This window comes from Medicago sativa, chromosome 2 (genome assembly GCF_051527215.1).
Source record: "Medicago sativa cultivar Bolivia chromosome 2, Bolivia_mono, whole genome shotgun sequence".
NCBI lineage: Eukaryota > Viridiplantae > Streptophyta > Magnoliopsida > Fabales > Fabaceae > Medicago > Medicago sativa.
In genome coordinates, this window is record NC_140750.1 from 7,152,311 (window position 1) to 7,170,437 (window position 18,127).

The 18,127-nt window shown below is 31.4% G+C and overlaps 2 protein-coding genes, 1 non-coding gene and 1 pseudogene across 4 annotated transcripts; 3 read left to right on the forward strand and 1 right to left on the reverse strand.

Annotated features, from left to right (window-relative positions):
- Positions 1-2,795: 2,795 nt before the first annotated feature.
- On the reverse strand, positions 2,796-2,868 carry TRNAA-UGC (transfer RNA alanine (anticodon UGC)). The gene has a single exon. It is a non-coding gene; the product is annotated as a tRNA-Ala (tRNA).
- Positions 2,869-2,949: 81 nt separating this feature from the next.
- On the forward strand, positions 2,950-5,860 carry LOC146944073 (Ribosomal protein L34). The gene is made up of 2 exons (XM_085742468.1): positions 2,950-3,170; positions 5,342-5,860. The coding sequence occupies exons 1-2, from the start codon at positions 2,975-2,977 to the stop codon at positions 5,590-5,592; spliced, it is 447 nt and encodes a 148-aa protein (XP_085598594.1). The 5' UTR covers positions 2,950-2,974; the 3' UTR covers positions 5,593-5,860.
- A 5,484-nt stretch (positions 5,861-11,344) lies between these two features.
- Positions 11,345-13,353, forward strand: LOC146944074 (senescence-specific cysteine protease SAG12-like). The gene is made up of 2 exons (XM_085742440.1): positions 11,345-11,830; positions 12,599-13,353. Exons 1-2 carry the CDS (start codon positions 11,404-11,406, stop codon positions 13,183-13,185), a joined length of 1,014 nt encoding a protein of 337 aa, XP_085598566.1. The 5' UTR covers positions 11,345-11,403; the 3' UTR covers positions 13,186-13,353.
- A 1,211-nt stretch (positions 13,354-14,564) lies between these two features.
- Positions 14,565-16,279, forward strand: LOC146944075 (senescence-specific cysteine protease SAG12 pseudogene; annotated as a pseudogene). The gene is made up of 2 exons (XR_015028030.1): positions 14,565-14,772; positions 15,544-16,279. The product of XR_015028030.1 is annotated as a senescence-specific cysteine protease SAG12 pseudogene (transcript).
- Positions 16,280-18,127: the final 1,848 nt, after the last annotated feature.

Genomic DNA, 18,127 nt, shown 5'->3' on the forward strand with positions numbered 1-18,127 from the left:
AATAATATTCAACTGATAATGATGCTCTTAGTGACATTCTTAGAGTTGGAACAGGTATTTTAAAGGGAAGATTGTTTTCTATAAGAGTTAAAAATATTACAATAGGTTTAGATAATAAGATGAAAGTTCTGATCTAACCCAATCCCGCCCTTTTTGGCTTTGGCGAGTCTGAGTAATTTTTATATTATATTTTTGACACAGCGTTCTTGATTTCAATTGAAACACAATAATATTCAACTGATAATGATGCTCTTAGTGACATTCTTAGAGTTGGAACAGGTATTTTAAAGGGAAGATTGTTTTCTATAAGAGTTAAAAATATTACAATAGGTTTAGATAATAAGATGAAATTTCTGATCTAACTCAATCCCGCCCTTTTTGGCTTTGGCGTTTAGATAATAAGATGAAAGTTCTGATCTAACCCAATCCCGCCCTTTTTGGCTTTGGCGAGTCTGAGTACTGAGTAATTTTTATAGAGTCTGAGTAATTTTTACGAAAAATTAGCAAGGAATCGAACCAGGTACCATATGACTACACTTTACAACTTTCACCACTATGCCACTTCCATTTTGATTGAAATTTTGTTGCTTCCAAAATTGATATACCGTACTAAAGCATTTTTTTTTTAAAGCCACAAATGCCCTAACGATTCCTTTTCTAATAGAAATTTATTTTCATTATTAACGGTTCCTTTCTTGATGGTCATTCTTTTTCACTATTGTTATTACTATTATTATTATTATTATTATTATTATTTTATTTTATTTTATTTTCTGTCGTTTACCCCATAAAAGTTTCTTTTCATATTTCTTAGTAGTTCCTTTTCCTTTTCCTTTTTATAGATTTAACAGCCCTTATGGTTGGGATCAGTTTCTTGGTGTATGCTTACTAAGTGTTATGATATTAAAGTTGCATTTTTAAAATTGTTGATAATTTGAATGATTCAGATGATAATTTTGTAGGCCTCTTTGTTTCTCATATATTATATTACTTGAAGTTATTTATTCTGACTTTTTATTTACAAAAATCATTACACTATTATAACATTACTTTGCTTTCTCCCTTTGACTTTTCAAACATTTTTACCATTTTCAATTTGCTTATTTTAGTTGTTCTTTTAACATGAATGTAATCAAATATGAAGGTTGACAAAGAAGAAATTCAGTAACACAACCTGATAATATTATTTGGTTCGAAAATAAAGTTAATAGTTTAAATTGGTGTAATTTTTGCATTTTTTGTTGCTTTTTGGAGTCGTTTCATAGCATAGTATTGAATGTATAATCAATATAATATTTATATACGAAATTCTACAAAACCCGTGCGATAGTTAACTTTAAAGTCTTTCGGTGTGGTTGTGTGATAGTGCTGCCATTGCTATGAGAAATCGGAAGCGTGACTGCACAACAAAATTTTGGAATTAGGTAGGGCTATTTTTATATAAGTTAAATGATATATTTAAGTGTCAATTGATTGTTTAGGTACCATCTCCCTCCCCAAGATGAAAACGTAAAGTTGAATATAAATGGAAGTTGTGGTGCTTCCGGTGATATTAGTACTGGCGGTTTACTTCGTACAATAAGGGATATTGGATAGCTGGCTTCTCTTCTAAGGAAGGGCAAGGCAATGAACTTCTTGCTGAGTTATTTGGTTTTTATCATGGGTTGATGTTGGTCATCAACAACTCTATTCAGCAAGTTATTTGTCAGCCAAATTCTTTAGAAGTCCTTCATCTTCTTCAATATCCAGATCTGTCACATGTATATGCTTCTTTGTTGATGAAAATTTTTGTTTTAAAGAAACATATTCCTGATGCTTCTTTTAGACATGTGCTTAAAGCGGACAACCGTTGCGCAAATTTTTTGGCGAAGCTTGGACGCTCTTCAAGGAAAGGTGTAACCTTTTGGCGAGTTCCTCCACCGAAGTTAGAATCCATGTTGGGGTTTTATCAGGCCTGTTCTTCAGGATGTGCAAACAGCTCAACCGAGCTGAGCCATCAAAAGTGATGGGCCACAAAAAAATTATAGCCAATACCCAACCCCTCAATCAAAGGGAAAAAAACATGTTCTTGTTTCTCTTTTCTTCCAACAACAACGCTATTTCTTTCTTCTTCTCAACCTCTCCTGTGTTCCCTCCTGACCTCCATCTCTCAGCCGTGCGCCGCCACACACCCAGATAACCACCATCAATCCAACATACATCTATCCTTTAGACTGTAGTTCTCCATTTTAGACAAGAATTCAATGTTATCAAACCATCCAATTTGTATAATCACTTAATCAATCAATTTAGAAAGCCATTTCAAAAAATCACAATAATCCTTTCTTTTTTGTAGAATTGTGTTTTTATTTTATTAGGGGTCTATTTTTATTATGAGAGCACAGCCTCCAATTTCATAGGGACGACACTGATTGTCATATTTTATTATTATTTTTCTTTTTTAAGTAAATTTAATTTGAGTTAATTTTACCTTTGGTGTTTGCTATCCCACAAAAATCTCCGATGTTTTTTTCATTTTGACAAATTAAGGTAATTGATTTCTTTCTTTTTTTTTATAAGGAAATTAAGGTATTTAATATTATAAGGAAATTAAGGTATTTAATATTAAGTTAGAAAAGATTTTTCAAAAAAAAAATTGAAAAGAGAATAAAAGAGGCCTTCCAAAAAAACAAAATAGAATTCCTAAAAAACATATAAACGAAAAAGAAAAACAAAATAGAATTCCTAAAAAACATATAAACGAAAAAGATGATGAGATGCAAACCTTGCAAGGCGTGTTATATATAAAAACTTATTGGAGATGCAGGGTATCGAACCCTGTACCTCTCGCATGCAAAGCGAGCGCTCTACCATTTGAGCTACATCCCCATCTGTTAACGTGTCGTATTAAACTATATTTATTCCAAAATAATTTCAACAATCCTCGTTGATTTAAAAGCCGAAAACACGTAGCAAAACTCAAAAAAAGAGGATAATGGCTTCGTTATCATCTTCTTCTGTGTCTCCTTTGATATCCATGAAATTCAGAGCACCCACTTTCACTGCTTCTTCAAAACCATCTTCAATCTCTCTCAGTTCCTCCAAATTTCGTTCTCCATTGCTTCATTGCTCCTTCACTTCTTCTCTTTCCTCTCCTTCTTCTCTCTCTTTCCACTCTTCTACCATTTCAGGTACCTTTTTCCTTTTCCAACTTAATTTCTTGTTTTTTTTTTGTGTGATTGAAATTTGGTTTAAGCTTTAGTTAATAGCGGTTGAATTTTTAATTGGAAGGACATTCTCTTTCTGTTTTAATTCTAACCAACATAAGGTTAGTGGGTTTGTTTATGTTGCAAATGTAACAATGAAGTTGTATAAACAAGTTTACATAAACATGCCTAAGTATCAGATTATGTTTAATTATGATAATAAACTTACTTGTACTGTTAATTTTTGCAATTCTTGCCTCAAACATGTTTTATTTTTGTTATTGGTTGTTGGTTAGTTATGCAATTGGTAATTCTTCCAAAAAAAAAAAATGTTTTATTGTTGGGTTTGATTGAACTTGACTATGGTGGCTGTTTGGAATGAAGGTTTCATTTTTGGATTTGAAATGAAATTTTATCTTTGAAGTTTATGCTTCTGCATTTGTAATGGAAAATGGGGTTGTGTTGTAAGTGGATAAGATGTCTTGTAAATGCAAGCTCCTATGCTGTTCATTTAGTTACATTCTTTTAGGGTGTGTTTGGATTGAGGGTTTAGGAGGGGAAGGGAGGGGAGGATTCACTTTTCATTTTTAAATTACGGACACTATGAAATGTTTTTTAAAAAGTTAACAAATTAACATGATAAACAATTATATAATACTTCAATCACACTTAATTTATTGGCTTAATTGCATGTTTGGTCCCTTATGTTTATTTTAGTTTTCAAGTTGGTCCCTTACGTTTTGAAAGTTTCAAGTTGGTCCCTTACGTTTTAAAAGTTTTCAAGTTGGTCCCTTACGTTTTGAAAGTTTCAAGTTGGTCCCTTATGTTTATTTTAGTTTTCAAGTTGGTCCCTTATGTTTATTTTAGTTTTCAAGTCGGTCCAAAACATAAGGGACCAACTTGAAAACTAAAATAAACATAAGGGACCAACTTGAAAACTAAAATAAACATAAGGGACCAACTTGAAAACTAAAATAAACATAAGGGACTAACTTGAAACTTTCAAAACGTAAGGGACCAACTTGAAAACTAAAATAAACGTATGGGACCAACTTGAAACTTTCAAAACATAAGGGACCAATTTGAAAACTAAAATAAACATAAGGGACCAAACATGCAATTAAGCCTAATTTATTTTAGAAAAACATGTTATATAGTCCGTAATTTAAAAAAGAAAAGTAAACCCTCCCCTCCTAAACCCTCAATCCAAACACACCCTTAGGTTATTTTCTTATTGTTTGTTTAAAGATGAAATGCAATAAGAGTTCTTGCTTCACTGCAACTATTTTGTGAATCCGAATTGAATAGAACTAGTTTGAATGTAGTACCGGTATGTTTCAATTCAGTTTTTAAGATGTTGAATGAATAGAAAAATTATTTTAATTGGTTTGCTGAAAATCGTCGCTCTACTTTCTCTAAGGATTGTGATTTTCTCTGTCTAATGTTGATATTGCTTTAGCTTTGGTGGAGTTGTTTGATACATTATCATCATTGATTCTAGGACGTTTATTTTTGTGTTGGTTTGGTACATTATCATCTTTGATTCTAGGACGTTTATTTTTGTGTTGGCTGGTTTTTATTAAAATGATGTTTGTTGTAAGTCCATGCTCATCTTGCTCTCATCGCGACTTAAAGTAAGGAATTTGGCAAGTCGTTATTAGAGAAAAGAGAGACTGCTGTTTACCTGTGTCAGATGGAAATACTTCAATGACATCCTTTGTAAAGATCATTGAAGTCATTTTGAAACTTGACCAATACCTCTAAGATTGAAATGTTTTTTCAACTGCCAAGGATTCCATGTAAATAACTTGACAATGAAAAAGAGAAACCATTTTTGCAGTACTGACACTTCATGTCAAAGTTTGTTTGGTGTATGACACAACAGCGACACATATTACAGCCAAATTTTTTATTTTCTCAAATTATGATCGGTGTCAACGGGTCAGTGTCGTGTATGGTTTCTGTGTCCGTGTCAGTGCTTTGTTGGAAATTGTATGCGGAAAATAGAGAATGCAAAAGAGCTTGTAGTTCTTTTGCAATAATGGATATGCTTTGCTTGCAATTGTTTGGTGAATTTGTTCAATCTGCATGTATATAGTTAAAAAATTTGTCCGGATTTAGCTTGACTTGATTTAAACTGATTTCTCCATGTCCAGGTTTGTCACTGGGATTGGACTTGAAACCTAATGTTGGACCTAGAAGACAAAATGGTCGTCTGGTTATAGTAGCAGCAGGCAGACAAGCTCTTTGTCTAACCAAGAGAAGTAGATCACGAAAATCATTGGCACGCACTCATGGCTTCCGCAAACGAATGAGCACAACAACTGGAAGAGCTGTATTAAAGCGACGACGCGCCAAGGGACGAAAAGTCCTTTGCACCAAGAGCCACGCAAATAGTGGCAAATAGTCACACAAGAGCCTAAAAGTATTATATTTGTGTATTTAGCTCCTTAAACTTGTCTGCATTTCAAGTTTTTTCTTTCTTCTTATTTTCATAACAATGGTTTTATGTACTCCTTTATGTTTAAAACTTGTATTATTTTAGGCAAAATCTTTGTTCCAGTGTGCTGCAAAAAAAAAATGCAAGATTAGACTTGATGGAATGACAAACAAAATCAGCTTTGCATGTATAACAATATCTCTTATGCTATTTTCACCGTATTTTGACCGATAAATTTTCTTCTTATTTTGATTGTGATTTTTGTTAAACTAAAATTACCGTACATTGTTTGTTGCAATTGATCTTTCACCAACAGAAGTTTTATTAAACTTCTTTTTTTTACAATAGTGGGTGTTATAGGCAACTGACTTTATTCTAGTCATCTGATTTATTAGTTTGTGTATGTTTCATTGATTGTCAAATTGTTGGAGTTACAATCTTGTTTCAAATTCTATATCTTATTAAAACCAGCTTGGTCTTAGGCTCTTAGCTTTCAAGTTTCATCAACAAATAATACCATAGTCATGTAACTTCTATAGAATGCCTTAGATAGCAATCATGATTGTTATTTGATATGATGTGGTCATGGTAGTAATTGTTAACCACTAAACTTGAAATGTCCTGAAGAAGTCTATTTTGTACTGAAACCTTAGTTATTGTTCTAGTATATAATTGTTGGATAAAATGAACAATGTATTTGTCTAAAGTTTTCTACTTTGTTTAGATTTTTTTATTTTATAGAAATTATCCCACGATGTGCTATCATTCTTCATCGAATCACATGAATAGATCTAGAAATAATACAATTTTTGGTATTTTTACTTTACTGAATCACATGAAATTTTACCTAACTACGTCTATGAAACATCTATTATGAAAACAGGAAACTTAATACTCAAATTGGAATTTACAACAAAAACAAACAAATAGAATCCAACTTGTAATATAAATCAAAACAAATTGATAAATTTCAGTTAGACGTTGGGTATTTTTAAGAATCTCAAAACAAAAAAAAATGAATTCTATTTATACAATTAGTATAATATGCTATTACATAATTCTAATTAGATTGATAACCAAAAAATGAATTCATGATTTGTTTGGCTCCATGAGATAAAGATATTTTGTACTCATTTTAATATATTTTTTGTTTTTTAAATTAAGCATAAATAATATATTATTCCCAAAATAAAAGAGAATTATCGTTGTCTTATATTCATTTTTCTAGTCCTTTTGTTTTGTTGTGATGCCTGTTTAGTAAATTGGATCGATAAAACCACAGACCTCGAGAACATGTTGAAGTAGAAAGTTAGAAATTGTTCATTTGTCATCATCAAAACTATTTCCAGGTAACTACTACCCAAAACTTGTTACTATCACAAGCGTGCGTGATTGCTGGATAACCCAACGGAATGGATAAGCCAATACAAAGCCAAGAACACGTTAATTAGAGTGCTCTTTTGTTCAGGAAAATTGATTAATAGTCCAAATTAATCGAAACTGGAAAATTTATTGTGATCAACAAGTGGAGTGGACTCTCCAATTGCAAACCGCGTAAGACTGATGACCCACACACAATGCATAGATGATTTTTAATCTAATTCCACAACACAACTGATTCGCCACATCAGTATTTCACTAGCTTAAGCCTCAATTTTAACACCAAATGCAAATGTAGAAAAAATGTTTCAGATGTTTATTTTTGGGGATTTTCTTTTTTGACGTTAACCCTCTGGTTCCATGGGAAAGGTACCCTAGTAATCTCGAGTTAGGCGTAAGGTGAAGATAGTCTAACCAATAATTGTTCCACCTAAAAATCAAACACATGATTTAAATTATGGATTTAGAACTAGGAAGTCTGAAATCTTGAATGAAACAAAATATGAGACAAATAACGCATTCGGGTCTAAAGTATAACTATTACAAGCGTATAAACATGCAAAAATAAGTTTGTAGTTTTTAAGCTTTCTTTTGTTTTTTGGATTAGTCGTCTAAGTTTATTTTTGGGTTAATAGTATTTTAAGTCGTTAAACGTGTAACGAGTAACCAAAATAGTACTCAATTGTATCACAATTCTAAAATAGTTTTTGATTGTGTAATTCGTTAGTAAAAAAAACTTCCACGTTAAAATACTTCTTCAATGTTGACAGTAACTCTTTTTTATATAAAAATTGATACGACAATAAACAAGTACTTATAAAGACTAATATGATAGTAAGTATATTAAGATACTTGTATAACAATATTAACCGAGCATTTTAACGTCAATGTCTACTTTGACTAACAGAGACACAATCAAAGACTATTTTGAAATTTCAATACATTGAAAGACTATTGTAGCTACTCGTTACACAATGAAGGAAAATAATGATTGTTAGTCCATTATTTTTTTTCTTCAAATTAATCATTTATTATTTTATTTACTTCATTAGTCTTTTAAGTTAGGGTTAAATATGTTTTTGGTCCCTATAAATATGTCAACTTTTCATTTTAGTCCCTCTAAAATTTTCCTTCAACTTTTAGTCCCTATAAAATTTTCAATCTTCACTTTTGGTCCCTCTTTTAAAGTAAACTCATATGTAGAATTCATATTTTTTAATAAAATTTTCCAGAAAAATTCTAAATATTATAAGAATCACTCCAAAAAAAATTTAGAATTTTTTAACAAATCATGAATTTAATATGAATTTTTATATTTTTTACGGTTAAAAATTCATATTTAATTTGTGTTTTGTTAAAAAATTCTAATTTTTTTCAGGAAATTGTTTTAGAATATTTTACACATTTCTGCACAATTTCATTAAAAAATACATAAATTAAGTTGAAAATAGGGACCAAAAATAGTGATTGAAAATTTTATAGGGACCAAAAGTTGAAGGAAAATTTTAGAGGGACTAAAACGAAAAGTTGACATATTTATGGGGACCAAAAACATATTTAACCCTTTAAGTTATGTCCTTGTTGCATTGATGTCATGTGTATGCATTGATGTCATCCAACAATACTAGAGATAAATATTGATTGTCACCGTTATGGATTCGTAATTCGAACAATTCCTCTATTATATATATATATATTAAAGAAAATGTCCGGTGAATTTGCCAATTTGCCTCTAGGAGGGGCATTTTGGTAATTCAATTATTGGTGGTGTTTTTTTTTTTTAGGGTTGGCCTATGAATTTCCATTTTTGCCCCTAACCAATTTTTTTTAATTATTTTCTAATTTTTATATTTTTAATAACTTTTAATTATTTTTCAATTTTTTCTCCCAAATTCAGTTGCTTCTACATTGCCATTGTGGGAGATTAAGGTATCGTTTGAACCGACTTTTTTCAAACCTCTCTACATTTTTAAGGAGAAGTTAGGCCTATGAATTTCCATTTTTACCCCTAACCAATTTTTTTAATTATTTTCTAATTTTTATATTTTTAATAACTTTTAATTATTTTCCAATTTTTATATTTTTAATTATTTTTCAATTTTTTCTCCCAAATTCAGTTGCTTCTACATTGCCGTTGTGGGAGATTACGGTATCGTTTGACCCGACTTTTTTCAAACTTCTCTACATTTTTAAGGAGAGTAAACAACTACATTTAAAAAGTTGGTAGTAAAAAACATATATGTGACTTTATGTTCTCTTTGTCAAATACTGACTTCTTATTGACTTTTAAAGTAACAAATAATTATATTCAACGGATGAATATAACTATTAATTTTAAAGTATATATGTGACTTTATTTCTCTTTGTCAAATACCGACTTGAAAGCTTATGATAAAAGATTTTATTTTTCTCAATTTACATTGTTATAAGAATACCATATATGTGCCAAACAAAATCATGGTATCTACTTTCACTATCTATGGTTTATGGGACTCGAAAATTGAAGTGCTTCCGAACAGGTTCAGTGTCTATATGGAGGCTGCATGCAAATATCTACCAAATCATTCTGCTATCAATAAATCACAAAAGCCTAAGGAAACAAAATAGTCTTTCTCTTTTTAATTTATTAATTGGCAAATCGCAATGGTATACAATCACATTTTTATGTAGATTCAGGAAGTTTTATTAAAAAGTTTAAACCAAAGTAAAAATTAGACATGGTCTATGGGTGTGGAAAATTCAAGTGCTTATGAACAAGTTTCACCGGGTATATGGATTGGAAGCTACTATCAATCAATAACATAAGCATAATTAAGAAACAAAATAACATTTCTGTCTTTAATTTATTCACAGATCACAAAGATATACAATCACTTTTGTTGTAGATTCAGGAACTTTTAATAATTTTTTAAACTTAAATAAATTATAGCACGTCAAAATAATTGAATTCCTTGTGCATTTAAAAATAGTCAAGTACATATAAATTGCAAGATGCATCTAATATGAATCTATCAAAAAAATGGTAAAAAAAGCGGGGCTGTTACCATTTTTTAGTAAAAAATAAATTTTACATTAATGAAAAATGAAAAATCAACAGAACATTTTATTAAAATTTATTAAAAAAAGAAAAAAAAAGAAAGTAATCTTAAACTTTAGTCATAGTTCATATTAGACAATCCATGTTAGGGATCAATGAATTGCTTGGACTTCCTAGAGAATGGATAGTTACTTCATTGTTGATCATTCGTATGTGAGTGGAAACAGAATATATTGTAAAGCAAAACAAAAGTCCCACTTATGTTTAGATCGAAAAATCCATAGACCTCAAGAACATGTTGAAGTATAGAGTTAGAAATTATTAAGTTGTGAAACTTGTTAATATTAATAGCGTGATTGCTGGATAACCCAACGGATAAGCTAAGATAAAGCCAAGAACACGTTAATTTTGGGTGCATTTTTTTTCAGGAATTAATGTCACTTTTTCATATATAATAGTCCAAATTAATCTAAACTGGAAAATTGATTTTGAGCAACATGTGGGGTGGACTTGCATTTGCAAACCGCGTAAGACTCAATTTTAACACTGAAGGCAAATGTAGGGAAAATATTTCAGATATTTATACTTGGAGATTAAAATTATGGACTTACAAATAGGAAGTCTCTAAAATCTAGAATGAAGCAAAATATGAGACAAATAGTGCATTTGAATTTAAAGCTACACAAAATGTATAAATATGCAAAATTAGTTGTTAAGTCTAATTTAATCCACTATTACCCTTTTTAGGACATATTTGACACTTAAAAACTAAAAAAACTTCAAATAGGTGTATTAAATTAACAACTTAAAAGACATATTTGAAAATTAAAAAACTTAAAAGACTAACCCGATATTTTTGTCAAATTTAAAGGTCCAAGAAAGATATTTGGCCATTTTTTATTGACATGTATGTTATAGGTATAACGTTAAAACGGTTGTTTAGTAGTGATTAATATTTTAGGGAGACTTTAGGGGACACAAATGATAAATTTCCCTACAAACTGAAATTACTCTACACGAAAGAATTGATGATCGAACCCCTAACTATTAGCTTAAGAACCTAATTCTCTTACCTAATCTCTCGTTCTCTATACTTATATTTACTTTAGATGAAACATGTCAAGAGAAATTATTATTTAAGATTACAAGTCAACCTTAAACAAGGGGACGATGATTTTGTCCAAAAAAAAATGTATACCGTGATTAAAATTTCCTTTTTATTTGTAAAAGGAAAAACGTTTTTGTTACGTTAGAAATGGGTTTTAAATTCTATAAATAGCCGTATCTATGTTACTTCTTTTCATATCCTTTTTCACAAAACATTATCTTCTATATCTAGTAAGTAGCAAACCCCCCAAAAAATGAAGTTTCTTATTGCTGTTTGCATGATTATCTTGTGGGCATGTGCATACCCAATCATGTCAAGAACACTGTCTGAATCATCTATTGTTGAAGCACATCAGCAATGGATGATAAAATATGGACGCACATACACAAATAGTTCTGAGTTAGAGAAACGCAAAAAGATATTTAAAGAGAATTTAGAATACATAGAGAATTTCAACAATGCTGGTAACAAGAGTTACAAGCTTGGCCTAAATCCATACTCTGATTTAACTAGTGAAGAGTTTATTGCTTCACATACTGGACTCAAAGTTTCTGACCAACTTTCATCCACCAAGATGAGGTCAGTTGCAGTACCCTTCAACCTGAATGATGATATTCCAACAAATTTTGATTGGAGACAACAAGGAGCTGTTACCGATGTTAAAGACCAAGGCAGTTGTGGTAACTATAATGTCTTAATTGTTTAATTTTATTTATTTTTTAATTAGTCATCTTGGAGCATGGAATTTTGAAACATAAAATACATGCATCCAAACTAACAAAGTCTCCAATATGTTTGGATTTTCGGTATAAAGGTTGAATGACATGGAATGAGTTCGTTAGATTTTATTACAGTATGTTACTCATTCCATTCCATTCCATTTTATTTTATATCACAAAATCCAAATATCCTCCGAGAACTTTTAATGAAGCATAACATAGATAACAAATACCATATAAACACATCAATAATGCTAATGTAACAAATATAGAGCACAAAAACTAATACATATTTGTTTATTTATTATTATTAAATAATAAATATAAACATAATTAGAAATGATCTAAATTGAGAACCAAAATTCATATATTTTTCTAAATTGAAGAATTTGATTTATTATTAGAAAAATCTAAATAAAAAATGCCAGTCTTCTATCTTTATTCATCCATCGAATATCGAAAAGATATTTAAGGAACATCGATGTATGTCAGATCAAAGACACCTAATCCGATTAGTGTTTGTGCTAGATAGACTTTAATATTTATTCTTTTGTTGAGATAAAAAGTTACATTTTTATATTAAGGAACCACCTATCTAAGGCTAGAAATTACATGTGACTTTATGAAAAGTCAGCTAGATAAAAACTTTATAAAAAGTGACTTGTCTTATAAAGAAAAATTGAATATAAGAATAAGCATGTTAGTATGATATTATTCAATGTGTTGTAGGATGTTGCTGGGCATTTTCAGCCGTGGCTGCTGTAGAAGGTGTTGTGAAAATCAAGACTGGTAACTTAATCTCATTATCTGAGCAACAATTGGTTGACTGTGATGGACAAAACATGGGGTGTGGTGGAGGTTATATGGATAATTCCTTCAGATATATAATACAAACCCAAGGTATTGTTAGTGAAGCAGATTATCCATACCAAGGAGTTAGTCAGACGACATGCCAATTAAATGATCAAATGCCATTCGCAGCTCAAATAACAAATTTTGTAGACGTACCTGCCAATGATGAACAACAACTACTACAAGCAGTAGCACAACAGCCGGTATCCGTTGGCATTGATGTCGGTGATGATTTTAGACATTACATGGGAGGGGTTTATTCAGGACCATGTGGACAACCATTTAACCATGCCGTTGCTGCAGTTGGTTACGGTGTAAGTGAAGATGGAACTAAGTATTGGTTGATTAAGAATTCTTGGGGTAAAGGTTGGGGTGAAGAAGGCTACATGAAAGTGTTGAGGGAAAGTGGTGAACCTCGAGGTCATTGTGGCATTGCTGCGCATGCTTCTTATCCCACCATATAATATTTTTATACGAATTTTACAATATCAGATATTGTTATTTTGTTATAAATAAATTTTCTATCTTCTCATTAATTTCCTTTTAATGAAGCTCTTCGCTTCTTTGTGTTCGTGCTTATATTGTATTGAAATTCTGCCTATATATAAATGGAAAAATAAACATTAGTGTTATATTGCTTACTATTGTGGATGTATGGGCTGAGTGGGTGAATGTTGGTTTTATGTTTCCTCTTGTAACTTGGTAATTGCCAAATCAATGTTTGGACCTCACATCCCATATTTTAATCTTTGTAGCTTTGCTAATTTTGAAACTCAAACGATTGCACAATTTATGTGATGGGCGGAGAGATAAGTGAGTAGTAAATGAAGTTTAGATCAATTTTAAAGAAAAAATTGGAAATAGTCAAGTAAACAATAAAATATAATAGGTGTACACATCTATCCATGATAAAAACCCACATCAATAATTATAAAGTTGGTTTCATAATACACACACATTAATATACACAACAGTAAATAGAGTTAGTTTTATTTTCGATATTTTTGTAATATAAGAATACTCACATGTGTTTATCATCAACTATAATATTTTTCACATAAACTAGTTACAAACCCGTGCTTCGTACGGGGTTCAGTAACGTATTTGACAAAATATTATATTGGAAGGATAGATTACGAAATGACAGATAATTATAAACCATAATATAATATTTAGAGTACTCTTGCATTACGGATTACAAAATTAAATCTTTAAAATGGCTTGATCACGAGTAACAAATGAAAACATATTTAGTCAGCGGTAGAAACAGGGGCGGTTCTAAGGCCCGGCGAGCCCGGGCACTCGCCCGGGCTCCGGCCCAAATTTTTTGCAATTTCTTATGTAAATGCCCTTGAATTTCTTATATAAACCCCTATAAATTGGGCAATTTCTTTAACTTTTTTATTATTTGCTTGCAATTTCTTATGTAAACCCCTATAAATGTATTGCAATTTTTTTTTCGCCCGGGCTTTATAAAAATCCTGGCTCCGCCACTGGGTAGAAACATTTTTCCAGTAATAATTGATATCTATCTATAAACCAATGAAAACCCTATTACCAAAGCTACCTGATTATATCATTTTGACTTTCAACTTCAACATATATAAATTCTTTCACATGATCTACAACAAGGGCAGATATTAACTGCAATTTAGTATCCAGTTCTTTCAGGTGAACAAACTTCTGCATCAGACAGATAGCTGAAAGCCTCTCTACCTACTTTATATCATTGTGTGTTTTAGCTTCAACGTATATAAATCTTTTCACATGATCTACAGCAAATGTCAATTGATACGAATGGGTACAGATAATATGATACATGTCCCCGCCCCGTTGGATAAATATGATACTCGTGCCCGCCCCGTATCCTCGTGATTTAACTAGTGAAGAGTTTATTGCTTCACATACTGGACTCAAAGTTTCTGACCGACTTTCGTCCTCCAAGATGAGGTCAGTTGCAGTACCCTACAACCTGAATGATGATATTCCAACAAATTTTGATTGAAGACAACAAGGAGCTGTTACCGATGTTAAAGACCAAGGCAGTTGTGGTATGTCTTAATTGTTTGATTTTATTTATTTTTTAATTAGTCATCTTGGAGCATGGAATTTTGAAACATAAAAATACATGCATCCAAACTAACAAAGTCTCCAATATGTTTGGATTTTCGGTATAAAGGTTGAATGACATGGAATGAGTTCGTCAGATTTTATTACAGTATGTTACTCATTCTATTCCATTCCATTTTATTTTATATCACAAAATCCAAATATCCTCCGAGAAATTTTAATGAAGCATAACATAGATACGTACCAAATACCATATAAACACATCAACACATCAATAATGCTAATGTAACAAATATAGAGCACAAAGACTAATACATATTTGTTTATTTATTATTATTATTATTAAATAATAAATATAAACATAATGGACAATGCATAAAAATATGCAAGGTCTGGGGTTCGAACCCCGGCCACCACCAAAAAAGAAAAATCTAAATAAAAAATGCTAGTCTTCTATCTTTATTCATCCATCAAATATCGAAAAGTTATTTAAGGAACATCGATGTATGTCAGATCAAAAACACCTAATTCGATCAGTGTTTGTGCTAGATAGACTTTAATATTTGTTCTTTTGTTGAGATGAAAAGTTACATTTTAATATTAAGGAACCACCTATCTAAGGCTAGAAATTACATGTGACTTTATGAAAAGTCAACTTGATAAAAACTTTATGAAAAGTGACTTGTCTTATAAAGAAAAAATTAATTTGAGAATAAGCATATCAATATGATATTATTCAATATGTTTTGTAGGATGTTGTTGGGCATTTTCAGTCGTAGCTGCTGTGAAAATCAAGACTGGTGAGTTGATCTCATTATCTGAGCAACAATTGGTTGACTGCGATGAACAGAACAATGGGTGTGGTGGAGGTAATATGGATATTGCCTTCAAATATATAATACAAACCCAAGGTATTGTTAGTGAGACAGATTATCCATATCAAGAAGGTAGTCAGACATGCCAATTAAATGATCAAATGAAATTCGCAGCTCAAATAACAAATTTTGTAGACGTACCTGCCAATGATGAACAACAACTGCTACAAGTTGTAGCACAACAACCAGTATCAGTTGGCATTGCAGTCGGTGATGAATTTCAAAATTACATGGGAGATGTTTATTCAGGAACATGTGGACAATCAATGAACCATGCAGTTACTGCAGTTGGTTACGGTGTAAGTGAAGATGGAACTAAGTATTGGTTGATTAAGAATTCTTGGGGTAAAGATTGGGGTGAAGAAGGTTACATGAAGTTGTTGAGGGAAAGTGGTGAACCAGGAGGTCAATGTGGCATTGCTGCACATGCTTCTTATCCCACCATATAATATTTTTATACGAATTTCAAAATATCAGAGGTTGTCTTGTTATAAATAAGTTTTCTATTTGTCATTGATTTCCTTTTAATGAAGCTCTTTGCTTCTTCGTATTCGTGCTTATATTGTATTGAAATTCTACCTACATATAAATGGAAAAATAAACATTAGTATTATATTGCTTACTATTGTGGATGTATGGACCGAGTGGGAGAATGTTGGTTTTATGTTTCGTCTTGTAACTTGGTAATTGCCAAATCAATGTTTGGACCTTACATCCCATATTTTAACCTTTGTAGCTTTGCTAATTTTGAAACTCAAACGATTGCACAATTTAGGTGATGGGCAGAGAGATAAGTGAGTGGTAAATGAAGTTTAGAACAATTTTAAAGAAAAAATTGGAAATAGTCAAGTAAACAATAAAATATAATAGGTGTACACACAAAGCTCTATCCATGATAATAACCCACATCAATAATTATAAAGTTAGTTTTATAATATACATGATAAGTGCCAGGAAGTAGTATTTTAAATGTTCATTTATGGCACGTTTGTTACTTGTTTCACAAGTTATCTAGGGAAAAGCCGAGAGAAAATTGAATTTTGACCTATTACGCTTTAGTCATCTTACTCTACCCATTGGTGCAGGAAATGAATGTCAAGACATCAAGCAAGAGCCAAAAACAACAAATTTGGGCAAAGGCAATCTCGCCATGGCGAGCCACTGGCGAGCTAAAAGGCGAGCAACTCCATAGAGCTCCAGGCCACTTCGCCACAGAGATGGCCATGGCGAGAAATTTCGCCAGGCGAAATACTGGTGAGCTGAATGGCGAAGAGTTCCAGAAAGTTGGAAGATCAGGACAAGAGTACTTCGCCATGACGAGCAAAATTCTGCCTGGCGAAGTAAGGCGGTTTCATCTGAGCCTGGTGACGTGGCAGAAACCCACTGGTGAAGGAAGCTCATCTCGCCATGGCGAGACAAATTCCGCCAGGCGAAATATAACTTTTTTAGATTCATATAAAAGCTCAATTGCTCTCATTTCAGACATTATCTTATCATATCTTAGAGAGAGAATAGGGCGAAAATATAGTGTTTTCATTGGGCAATTGTGTTTGATTGAGGTTTCATCAAGATCCTTGGAGAAATCAAGTTCCTTGCATGGATTTTCAAATCTTCTTCCACTTTTGTAAAGTTCTCATGACAATGATGAACTAAATCTCCTTAGTTGGGATTAGAGGTACTTGATTGAGCTTAGAATGTAATCTTTTAATCTTGTAATATATGATTCTAGCAATTTATATGATATTGAAGTTATTCTTGCAATTCAATTCCTATCTTTGATTTAATTGATATTGAAAAGTACTTTTGAATCTAGGTTTAGAATATTCATCTATAAAAACAACAATTCTAGACATAGGATTGATGTTTTGATAATCACACAAGGTATTGGAACTTAAAACTTTCGGATCGTTGAATTGATTGAGAAATCGTCGATTAAACGATACGATCGACAATTGAATTGTTTGATAGTTTGGGAAATCAACTCTTGAACAATACAATTGATTTCATAGGATTATTTGGACACGAATAATCTTGTTGAGCGATACGTGATAATATCGGTAAAACGCTAGAATCCATATATGTGATTATTAGGTTATGTTTGACGCTTAATCAAGGAACTCTAATTCCAACGCTTTTACGCCTTATTACTCTCAACTTTTACTTTTGCAATTTAGTTAACCTAGTTATAAACAAACAAACAACTTATCTTTTAAACTTAAAATGATATTTGGTGTTGAACGGTCTTTGATATCGCACTAGTCCCTGAGGAGACGATTTATAAATACTTATCTTGTTTGATGCAAAAATACTACATCAATACACACACATTAATATACACAACAGTAAATAGAGTTGGTTTTATTTTCAATATTCTTATAATCTAAGAACACTCACATGTGTTTATCATCAACTATAATATTTTTCACATAAATAAGAGAACTTCTGGTAGTTACACTAGTCT

Coding starts and splice junctions, on each gene's coding strand:
- LOC146944073 (XM_085742468.1), top strand. CDS start 2,975: ATGGCTTCGTTATCATCTTCTTCTGTGTCTCCTTTGATATCCATGAAA. Junction 3,171..5,341: donor CCACTCTTCTACCATTTCAG/GTACCTTTTTCC, acceptor CTCCATGTCCAG/GTTTGTCACTGGGATTGGAC.
- LOC146944074 (XM_085742440.1), top strand. CDS start 11,404: ATGAAGTTTCTTATTGCTGTTTGCATGATTATCTTGTGGGCATGTGCA. Junction 11,831..12,598: donor TAAAGACCAAGGCAGTTGTG/GTAACTATAATG, acceptor AATGTGTTGTAG/GATGTTGCTGGGCATTTTCA.